Source organism: Eurosta solidaginis, chromosome 4, assembly GCF_040869045.1.
Source record: "Eurosta solidaginis isolate ZX-2024a chromosome 4, ASM4086904v1, whole genome shotgun sequence".
In the NCBI taxonomy this organism is placed as follows: domain Eukaryota; kingdom Metazoa; phylum Arthropoda; class Insecta; order Diptera; family Tephritidae; genus Eurosta; species Eurosta solidaginis.
This window is the reverse complement of record NC_090322.1, coordinates 70,498,215-70,510,519: the sequence shown is the minus strand read 5'-3', so window position 1 is coordinate 70,510,519 and position 12,305 is coordinate 70,498,215. Positions and strand designations below refer to the sequence as shown.

Genomic DNA, 12,305 nt, shown 5'->3' with positions numbered 1-12,305 from the left:
GTATATAGCTCATAAACAAGCATCAGGTTCACGAAATTACTAGACCTTACGAGAAATGGGTGAACGAGGAACCGAAGAGTATAAAAGCGGCACAGGCTGAGGCATGAATAATGAGTTTCATTTGAGCTATCAATCAGTTTGGTTACTAAGCAAGCTAGTTGCAAAGTATAAGTGTTACTGTGAAGTACTTTAATAAAGGCCATTTTTCCATTATTCAATATTGGAGTTATTTATTCAACAGTTTAGTGATTCGAACTTAGCAGAAGGGCAAATAAGAGGATTTGCAAGTAAATTCGTTACAATATGATATTGCACAGTGTGGTGTATGATAAACGCTAGGCCGCCTCCATTTCCGCTCTCGCGATCTTTTCTGTGGACACTATACACAGAACAGTTCTGCAATGCAGATCTTGCAGTGAGTTTAGTCTCTTGAATAGCAGCAATGCGGATGTTGTGCCGCTTCATGAAGTCGACTATCTCCGTGATCTTCCCAGTTAATCCATTACAGTTTAACTGCAGAATTCTGAAGTGCATAGGGGGAGACGTCGTCACTCTGGGAGTAAGTGACGGGTGACTACGCCTGTTGTTGTGGAGGCCCTGGGGCTAGACCTCCTTGGATAGGCATTGGGGTACCCGGTGTATTTGGGTATGCGGCCTTGTAACATGGCGCAATGAAACCCGTCGATGGGTTGCCGTCGCGCAGACCAGAACATTTAGAAAGTGGCACCGTCCATGGCGGGAGCTGCTTTGGGTGGATGTCGCAAACGTATATATTCTGTGGTGGCAAACGGTGAAAGGTAGGTAGGGACTAAGAGTCTGTTTCCCTGACCTACACAATTGCTGCCGGAAAAGAGGGGGGAAGAAGACGGGGGCAGGGGCTGATGCTCGGCATTGCTCCCGACTACTACGGAGATTGTAGGTATGCGTGGGAGCAGCCGTGTTGGTTGGAGGCGCCGTTGGGCGCGAGCAACAGCGGGTACTTGTTGTGGCTTGCGGAGCAGCGGGGCTGCTGGAAGGTAGCGAGGGGGCGCTAAGGCGCAGACTACGGGACGTCCTAGGACGTGAACAGCAAGGAGCAACAAAAGATTTATAGAAGTTACGTGGACGTCTGGTTTTGGGGTCTAGCCCAGAAAAACCTGTTCGATGCAACCATCCCTTACACGAGACACACTGACAAGAGTATGACCGTCCTAAAAATACTCTTTTCCGGCAGATGCAGCAAAACCATTTCTCAGGACCGGGGTCAGGAGACGGACCCGGATTGGGTTCAATACCTTCCCGGAGCAAGAGAATATGGAGCAGTCCCGCTGCAAGGAGCTGCTTGGAGGATGACAATTTGTGGGAGGGACGCAACAAATTAAATGGGGTTACACTGAAATGGCAGTCCTTGGTCGGGAAAAATCCCGAGTCGCTCCGGTACATAGAACCGACGGCCTTGGGAAGCGCCGTATCAAAAGCTTTTGATAGGTCTAGCGCAACGAGTACTGTTCTATGGTGGGGGTTTTGATTTAAACCGCAATTTATCTGGGTGTTAATGGCATTTAGCGCGGTGGTGGTGCTATGGAGTTTACTGAAGCCATGCTGATGACAGGCTAGCTGCAAATTTGCTTTGAAGTAGGGGAGCATAATGGCTTCAAGCGTCTTGGCTACTGGCGGTAGGAGAGATATCGGGCGATACGACTCTCCTATGTTAGCTGGTTTCCCAGGCTTTAGTAGCGGGACCACCTTGGCCATTTTCCATTTTTCGGGCATAACAAAGGTGGAAAGAGACAGGTTGGACACATGTGCTAAATATTTGAAACCCTCTTTCCCATGCATGCCTATGCCGTCTGGGCCCTTTGGATGGTTTGCATGACCGATGGCATCCTCAACCTCTTTGGCGGTGATGGTAATTGGTTACGCGCTGAATTTATGTTTATGTGCGTGTCTGTTGGCCCTCCGTCTATCTTTGTCGACCGTAGAATGCATTATATATTGTCGGCAGAAAGCGCTCGCGCATTTTTTCGCATCCGACAGCACTTTATCGTCAAAGGCGATGGAAACTTTGTCATTGTGCCTAGATGGATTCGATAGGGACTTTACGGTGGACCAAAGTTTACCTACACCGGCAGAGAGGTTACAACCTCTTAGGTGCTCCTACCATTTCGCCCGCTTGCAATCTGATGCGTTGGTTTATATGCCTTATTTGGGGGTCGCCGGGATCGAGCTGTCTTATAAGGTCACGTTCTCTCGCTAAATTTGCGGCCTCCGCCGGGAAGTGGGGCCAAATTTCGGGAATTCTACCGGCGGGAATGAAACGTCCCTAGGCGGATTTCTCTTGGCGGGCATCAGTCGGGATAGGGAGGTCAGCAAAGTGGTTGTCGGTAAAGGATTTGTATTCGTCCCACTTTCCTTTTTAAAATTTATGAAAGTGCGTTTTTCTGTGACAATGAAGTCGGCGGTACGCTCGAGCGAAATAATTATAGGCAGGTGGTCAGATGCCAATGTTACCATCGGATGCCAGTTGATGCAGTTTACGAGTTCTGCACTCACGATTGAAATATCTAAGACACTGTCCCTGTGGTCGATGCCGGAATCAAATATATGATATTGCACAGAGTGGTGTATGATAAACGCGAGTTACTCATTTCAGTCAATACCATATGAAATGCAATATTATGCTTTATTTATATTTTATTTCTCAATTTTAAACAAATTCGCAACAATAACTAAACTTTTCAATTTCTTAAACAAAAATAGAAATGCGCAACAAAATTTCAATTGGCAAATCAGCTGACTTCGAAAATTCCTATTCCAGAATTATTGTTCTCTCTAGGAGGAAAGAATTGGAGGAACTTTTCCGCGGGAATAAAAAAATCCGCAAGAACAAAATTCCGAGGAAATATTTAGAATTGGGCTGAATATTCAGGCCGATGTCGGCGAGAAATGGTCGTCTCAAGGCGCATAAAAAAATAAATTAAAGCTGAAAAAACAAGGCATCCTATCCTTATACTGCCGTCCATAGCAAAAACGCGGTAAAGTGTAAGAAGTGAAATCTGAGAAAACAGACTTTTTATGTGGAAACTAGAAAACTAGAGTACCCCGCAGACTTGTTCTGCCCCAAAATTAGTTTGCCTACATTTAAAAATTGAGTCTCGCTTCCCTTCTACACTATCTATCTCATTCTCCTATTCTCCATCTTCCATTTTTCTTATAATTTTTGTCAATCCATTTTTCCATTTTTTTACCTCCCACTTTTGCGCCCATTCCCCAATCCCACCACCACTCCCAATCCCATTCCTACTCCCACACCCACTTCCGCTAAACTCCACATTCCCACTCACGGTCCTAGTCCCACTCCCACTCCAAGTCCATCTCCCACCCCAATTGCTCTCCCTTTAACGTATGTAAAGTATTTTTTTGCTGGTAATCCAAAAACTAGACACATGGTGCAACAATTTCCTTTTCTTTGATTCCCTGCACCCCAATTTCTTCCCATGTTACACAGCCTGTTAAAAATTGCCCAACAATTTGGAATTTGGTTTGACCCCTTAATTTTCCAGTAGTGTACATGTCCTGAGCCACATACACAACAATGTTGTTAACTGTGAAAATGTAAACTTTTAGCTAAAAACAGCGTATCTAGTTTCTTCTTCTTCTTAGTTACTCGTATTAACAATTTTACACTGAACTATTTTTGCAGGTGGTCGTCATTCCCCAGCTGTTAAGAGAAAAGGTACAAATTCACCTACAATGGATAAACGAGGTGGATATAGTCCAATGCATAAGCGAAAGAAGCTTTCATCAACAGCGAAAAGAATGGACAAAACTAAATCTAGACATCGCGTTAGTTCAAGTTCTTCTGGATCAGGTAAGAATTAAATTTCTATTCCCAGCGTGTAATTGTACACGAAGGTATTTAAACTTTGATTGGATAACAGCCTTACTTAATGGCATAAAGAAATCAAGATAGAAAAAGATTTTGATTGGGCCATGTCCTCTAACACGATAACTGGAGTAAACATTGAGATATCTTTACGAACTATTAACTTATTCAAATTAATTAGTAATTATTGCCTCCATTCCAATTGTCTTCACTAAAAATTCTGAATTTACGAGATCAACTGGAATAGAAGGTTTACACTGCCACGCCGTCATTTTATGCAGGGTAAAAGTGTAACGCTTTTGCGTTGCGATCATGTAAGAATTTTCACAAAAGAACGAAATACCCCGTTAATCACCCCTATTCTGCATTTCGACTTGGATTGGAATTTTTTCTATTTGGCAACTTTGGTATTCTGTGTTCCAATCTCTTTCGATCCAACTTCAAATCGTTCGATTTTGTGTATTCTGCGAGTGCCACGAAATCCCCAAAAAAAAAATACCCAAACACAAAATCCCAAAGAAAAAAAACCCAAACACATAATCCCCAAATTCAAAATCCCCAAAATCAAAATAGCAATATCTCTTTCCTCTTTCATTCATATTTATGTAACTATACTATATTCACGTTTTGGCAATACATATTTTTACTAATCCATATATAGGACTGCTAGTCGCTCTAATTCGAACAAGCTAACAGAAGCGTATACTACGCAGAAGGACATTTGGGATTCAAGGGGTTGTGTAGCGCAATATATAGCTTCCCCAACCCAATTGTCAACCTCACCTTCGAGCGGCGAATCCCGTTTCACTAACAGACGAGGCTCTGGCGACCCCAAGCTCCTCAGGGAACTTGGGGGTGGGGAGGGAGGGATGGCCTGAAGGTTTAATGTGGCCATATAAATCGTCCCCGAGATGGTCGGGCCAGCACCTTAATGGTGCTGTTACCGGAGCGTATCGGATCTGTATCCGACAAAGGACCATCCCATCGATAACACTCCCCAAAGCCTTCGGGGAGTAACCTAATCGCTACAACAACAACAACAACAACATCACCGTGACGGTAGCCACGGTTATACCACACACCCGGACTTGGCATGGTTGCCGAAGGCCGCCTATGCACAAAGTTGGTATGGATTAATAGCCTTCTTTGGTCGCGGCGATTTTAAACCTAATTTGAATTTATTTCACACATAAAATGGGGATTTTGTGTTGGGGATTATGAGTTTGGGGATTTTGATTTTGGGGATTTTGATTTGGGGATAACGTGGTAGACCCGTATTCTGCATTTCGATCGTAGTTCCGTTTTTCTAAGTTGCAAATTTGTTGGTGGAAAAATATTATCTTTTTATTTTATTATTATTGAGAAACGTAAAAGGCTTGATGGTATTGTTTTTTATATGTTTCCAAGACAAGTGCAGTATGAGACGTTGGCTAATTTAATGGCAACAAAGCGGGATATGATGACTCCTGGGAAGCCAGCCTTCGCATAAAATTCTTGCTTCGCTTGTATTTTCTCCTCTTCACTTTGTTCAAATGTTATCCACTGAGGGCATAATTTTGGTTGTATTACATCCAGAAACGTAAACAGTGACTTTGACACTGTTGACTCTCCCATTCCTACATTGTAATCCGCCCCTATTCCATGCTGGTGACTGCCTTCTGCAAAAAATCTCAAAGCAGCTACTACAATATTAAGGGCAGATGTCGATGCCGAAGTCCTTGGACGAATTTGCCCCGCAAAAGTATCTAGCACATACTTGAAAGCACCTTTATTAAGTCGAATGTTTTTTTGAACCTAAATAAGAAAATAAGTAATTAAACTTTACCACTTTTAAGTTCAATTTCTTACAATTCGTCACTCATCTCAAATAAAAAAAAATAAATATAAATGTAAGGCGCGATAACCTCCGAAGAGATCTAAGGCCGAGCTTCTCTTCCAATTTGCGTCGTGCTCCTCTTGATTTTTCCCAACAAATTGGCCGGACGGGACCTACATGTTTTATGCCGACTCCGAACGGCATCTGCAAGGCAGATGAGTTTTCACTGAGAGCTTTTCATGGCAGAAATACAATCGGAGCGCTTGCCAGACACTGCCGAGGGGCGACCCCGCTTAGAAAAATTTTCTTCTAATTGAAAAATCTTATTTCTAAAATTTTGATGTTGCTTTGCCCGGGAGTTGAACCCAGGGCATACGGTGTGATAGGCGGAGCACGCTACCATCACACCACGGTGGCCGCTCATCTCAAATGGATTACACAAATCTCGCAATATTTGCCTTTCCATTCTCGTCTGGCCATTTTCGTATGCGTTGCTTTCCAACTCCACAAATAATGCCGCGGCTATTGATTCCTTTATAATAGACAGCTATAATTTGTGTCTGTTCGTTGGGTCCAGTTATATGCCAAAGCAAGCTGCTGGAGTAGAGGAAGATGAAGCGAAAACGTAAACAATCCTTGTGGAAAGAATAAATAGATCTTTATAAAGTATTTTAGGCCAGTGCTATGAAATTAGCATCCATACAATTCAGAAAATGGCAACTATATTCGTGCAGGAATCCGTTTTAACAAAACTTAGTGGCTACGGCAGGGAATTGGCTAAAAGAACAACAAAAACACACAATTATGAAAGCACTTCACTCTAAAAAATATAACACTGCGGCAATACATTCTATTGCTTTTTTTTTTGTACAAAATGGCGTGGATAATAAAATATACACGTTTTTCCGTGTTTTTTTATAAATTTTCTTTAATTTATTTTGTTCCAATGTTCACACATTCCGTACAAACAGCTGATTTCGAAAAATCATTTGCTCTTCCTCTTCTCGTTACAATTCCGTCGTAATGCAGAATACCCAACTTCGATTAAAGCGGAGCGTAGAACGGGAATGTAATCGAAATGCAGAATAGGGGTAAATAATAATAGAATAATCAGCCCAATCACGTAATCCATCGTAGATTGTTTTTTCGGGAAAGTTACGAAATTGCTATCATGCAATTCGACCGTGTTTCCGAAAGTCTCCGAAAGTAAATAAGTAAATTCGAAATTCGTACAGTGGCATCACTGAATTCACTCGAAACGTAAACTTTTGACGTTTATTTGACAGTTTCTACGACAAGTTCTTGCTAACGGAGAAAATTTACGAAACGCGAATAATATTTAAAACAAACAGCCCAATCACGCAATCCATCGTAGCAATGTTACAAATTCGAATGTGACGAATCCCGAAAAAAAAGTCTAAGATGGATTGCGTGATTGGGCTGAATATATATTTATAACCCTTGCGTAGCGTAGAAAAAGCATACTTTTGCCAGAAAAGAAAACCCTTTTAATCGAATCACAAATTTGTTTAATGAAATAATTAAGTTTTCCTTTTTCTTCATTAAGCGAACATCTGTCAGCAGCCCCAAAAAATATTACGCTTTTAGAAAAATTAGCTAAAATGGATAGAAGCGGTTTCCTCCTTAACTATAAAGGCAATCAAAATGCATGCGCAGCTACTCATAGATGTTGCACCTAACCAAATATGTGCCTATTTTTGAAAAAGCCATATTATCTATTGCTGCAAAAGCAGCATGTTTTAGAGGGCTGTTTATCATACATAACTGCGGTTGAATTCTACTAGAAGAGATTTTTTACTAGAGTAGATTTTACTATACGTTTAGAAATGTAATAATTATATCTGGCGCTACCAGACTTTTGTATACAAAAATATTAACGTTACTTTGTATTCCACAACAGAATATAGAACAATTTATGCAGAGAACCCAATTTTCTTGAAGAATGTGTACGTAAAATTCAGCAATCGAAATGTATTACTATTGTAATATACGTAAATACTGGCAAAGAGAGCTGCCGAAAAAGTGAGGTTATGTTGTAATCACCTTTATTATTGCATTATGGTCATTTGTTACATTGACAATAAAATCCGACCCATCACGCAAAACCTACTAGGTTTTTGACTCCATTAGGCATTCAATTCAGCAATAATGAGATTATTAGGCATTTGGTTTTTGAATGGAAGATTAAGTTCAATAAGGGATTTAATGTGGAAAAATGGACTAATTATTTAATTAACCCTCTGTGTGAAATTGGTATTAAGTTGGTGCATTTTGAAACAATAAGGCAGTTCAGAGTTTTGGGCATTTGATTTTGAAAACATTGCAATAGCAAATATAAGCCATGGACTGTGAATAACTTTTTTCATTTAAAAACATTTAGTAAAAACGATAATATAAGCGGCATCTGCAAAATATATGAAATTTCGTTGAAAAAATACACATTAGAGTTGTTTGCAAACCACTCCTTGTGGAGACCACGACTAGAAGATTTTTATATTTGATGTTGCCTTTCCCGGGATATTCGGCGCCTACCACGCTACCTCCACACCATGTTGGCCCTTACCCTTTAACTGCAAACCATGAGCACATCATTAACATATTTGCCATAACACCGTTTCTAAGTTTTTCTGCTGAACTGTTTTCAACTACTTCTAATCATCCAAATTTTCTTTTTATATTTGGTTTAGGTTCATCTGACTCGAGTGATTCTGATTCAGATTCTGGGTCGTCCAGTTCTGACAGCTCGTCAATTTCCAGAGAACGGACCAACATTAAACGTTCAAGAACAACGGAGAAGCTAGCACATGAACGAAGAAATGCCAAGAAGGGTAAGTGTGAATTATAAATTAATAAGTTATTTTATAGTAATTTTGTTTCAACAAAAAAGGCAATTTTTTTAATGCTCTCACTTTTTCGTGTTCGATTGTAAACGCCAGGCTAGACGACAAACCAAATGGGCCACATACGCAGGCCCACACATCGATGAGCTTTGTAATAAAATAACCAGCTATCTCCCTGATCTCCATTTTTTTCGCCTCGCGAAACCTGACATTGTCGCCGACAAAATCTTCGCCGACCTTATTTACAACATGGACACGGCAAATGTCAACCATATTGGACATTCACGTCGATGGCATTATGCTACCGGCTGTCTTACTCCCAAAAATTTTGGGTGTGATGTTCGATCAGGATCTATATTTTGGAGATCATGCAATCGCCGCAATAAAATCCTCAAATCTCTTGCCGGCAGCTCTTGGGATAAAGACAAAGAGACGCCACCCCACGGGTTAGCGGGCTTAGAATATACCCGCGGTAGGTATGCCTGTCGTAAGAGGCGACTAAAATACCAAATTAATTCAAGGGGTTGTGTAGCGCAACCCTTCAGCCAACGCAATATATAGCTTCTCCAACCCAATTGTCAGCCTCACCTACCCGTGGCGAATCCTGTTTCTTTAACAGCCGAGGCTCTGGCGACCCCAATTTCCTCATGGATCTAGGGGTGGGAGGGTGGTATGGCCTAGAAGGCTTCATGTGGTCATACCAAATCGTTCCCGAGGTGGTCGAGCTAGTACCGTAATGGTGCTTGTTACCGGAACGTACCGGATCTGCATCCGACATAGGACCATCAGCCTCGATAACGCTTCCCATGGCCTCCGGGGAATGTCCTTATCGCTTTCATTAAAAATCCGCACATATCGTTTAAAAGCGCAATAATTTCTCTTACAAATGCTTTATAATTTTTCTCGATATTTACTGGTGGAGGTGCCAAAGGGATGTATCACTAAGACTTCGGCTGTTCCCGAGAGGACGAGAGATATGGCAAAGCTGTCACTAACTGTGTCGCTGGTTGATCGTAGTAAGATGTCCCAAGCCTTCAAAGGCCTGAACTATGTTTTAATTCTAAGCAGAACACCTCAGATTTTTTGCGGATTCCCGTTTTGTGAGCTAAAATATGTAAGCTCAGGTGTTGTTGATATAGGGATAAAGGTTTTGAGGTGTGTTATCACTGCTGATGGTCTATTGCCGGATATATTTCCGGTAACAAGCACCATTAAGGTTTTAGCCCGACCATATCGAAAACGATTTGATATGAACACATTGAACCTTCTAGGCCGCCCACTCACTAATTTCATGAGGAACTTGAGGCCGCCAGAGATCGTCTGCTAATATGTGTATGACATATTCATATTTGTAACAGGATTCACCTCGCGTAGGTGAGGTTGACAATTGGGTTGCTGAAGCTTTGAATTTCGCCAATAAGCTCAGCAATAAACTTTACGATGGCTACAGCATTCACAGGAAAGATCGCACAAGGGGTAACGGTGGAGGCCTTGTCTTTATCACACATCACACCGTGTAATATAGTATATTTTAATCCAACATCACTCGCAGGGACAAAACCTTATAAAGTCAAATTATAACTATCCAGTCAGGTGATGTTGGCCTAGAAATAATTAACATCTATATTCCTCCTGCCACCTGCTGTCCAAGTTGCTATCGCCTTGATATCAGTGCGCTACTTAGTGGCGAAACCCGTCTTATTCTTGGCGATTTCAACGCACACCACGACCTCTGGTTTTCTAGCATGCCCGTCGACCCCAGAGACAGGCAGCTAGCACAGCAAATAGACATCATTATTTTCAGAATGATTAACGGCGATACCCCACTCGAGTCGCCGTTAACTGTCACAACTCGCCAAACATTTCCATCGCAGCGCAGGGCTAATAAGCTGCGTGGAATGACAGACGATGCTTACGTAAGCATCTGACCACCTGCAAATACTCCTTTCAATACAGCGGCCAGCCAATTTTATCACCTCTGTAAAGCGAACGTTTATTAATTTCAAAAAAAAGCTAACTGTGAAGACTACACAACCTTCACAAATCAATATTTTCCTACTCTCACCATTCCAACTAATGACCGGCAGGGCGAGCATGCGTTCCGCAAAGTCATCGCTTGTTGTTGTTGTTGTTGTAGCTGCGACCGATCACAAATTGTTATCAATATCCTCTAACGGGAGTCCAAGGAAACTTGCTGTTTCGACAGGGGTGGACCATAATGAAAGGGGTGTTAGAAGCGTTGGTTCCACATTACAATTAAAGAGATGGTTGGTGTCATGTGGGGACACATTGCAAGCGGGGCATACATTTTGTATGTCGGATATGTAAGAGTTTAACCTGTTACAGTATCCAGAACGAAGTTGAGCCAGAGTGACTCGCGTTTCCCTGGGGAGTATGCGTTCCTCTTCCGCAAGTTTTGGGTACTGTTCTCCGAGTACTGGATTCACCGGGCAATTCCCGGCATAAAGGTCCGACGCCTGTTTGTGGAGTTCACCAAGGACCTGCTTGTGTTTTTTTGCTTCATACGGCTGAGTTCTCAGGTGCCGTATTTCCTCAAAATGCTTACGGAGATGACTCCTTAAGTCCCTAGGCGGTGCTGGCTCATCAATCAGATGTCCGTTGGGATGCCCAGGTTTCTGGGTATTCAACAGGAACTGTTTGGTTAGCATCTCATTTCTCTCCTTGATGGGGAGTGTTCTCGCCTCATTATGTAGATGGTGTTCTGGGGACATAAGAAGACAGCCCGTGGCGGTTCTGAGCGTAGTGTTTTGGCAGGCCTGTAGCTTCTTCCAGTGAGTAGTTTTTAGGCTTGGCGACCATATAGGGGACGCGTAACACGCAAATAGCTGGCCAATTGCTTTGTATATGGTAATGAGCGTTTCTTTGTCTTTTCCCCAAGTACTGCCAGCAAGGGATTTGAGGATTTTATTACGGCTCTGGATTTTCGGAACAATTGCGGCTGCGTGCTCACCAAAATGTAGATCCTGATCAAACGTCACACCCAAGATTTTGGGGTGTAGCACAGTCGGTAGCGTAGTGCCATCGACGTGGATGTACAAAATGGTCGACATTTGGGACGTCCAAGTTGCAAATAGGGTCGCGGATGATTTAGTCGGTGATAATGCCAGGTTTCGCGAGGCGAAAAAACTGGAGAGATCAGGGAGGTAGCCGTTTATTCTGTTGCAAAGCTCATCGATTTTTGGGCCCGGGCCTGTGGCCATTATTGTGCAGTCATCGGCGTAAGAAACGATAGTAACTCCTTCTGGTGGCGAATGTAGTTTTGATATGTAAAAATTAAACAAAAGTGGGGACAGCACACCACCCTGAGGCACCCCTTGCTTAGTTCTTCTTGGCTTTGATATTTCGTTTCTGAATTGCACCGATGCCTGCCGACCACCCAGATAATTTGCGGTCCACCTTTTAAGACATGGGGGAAGGGTAGACCCTTCCAAGTCTTGCAGTAACATGCCATGGTTGACCGCATCAAAAGCTTTTGATAGGTCTAGCGCTACGAGTACTGTTCTATGGTGGGGCTTCTGATTTAGACCACAATTTATCTGGGTGCTAATGGCATTTAGCGCGGTGGTGGTGCTATGGAGTTTTCTAAAGCCATGCGGACGACAGGCTAGCTGCAAATTTGCTTCGAAGTGGGGGAGCAAAATGGCTTCAAGCGTCTTGGCTACTGGCGATAGGAGAGATATCGGGCGATATGACTCTCCTATGTTAGCTGGTTTCCCAGGCTTTAGTAGCGGGACCACCTTGG

At 42.6% G+C, this 12,305-nt stretch overlaps 1 protein-coding gene across 1 annotated transcript in view; it reads left to right on the top strand.

The window, feature by feature from the left end:
- The window catches only part of LOC137249942 (zinc finger CCCH domain-containing protein 18), a 91,868-nt gene that overhangs the window by 61,131 nt on the left and 18,432 nt on the right, over positions 1–12,305 (top strand). Inside the window, exons 5-6 of the mRNA XM_067782038.1 lie at positions 3,683–3,850; positions 8,390–8,530. Of these exons, the coding sequence (XP_067638139.1) occupies positions 3,683–3,850; positions 8,390–8,530 (309 nt within the window). The remainder of the gene's footprint in view (positions 1–3,682; positions 3,851–8,389; positions 8,531–12,305) is intronic.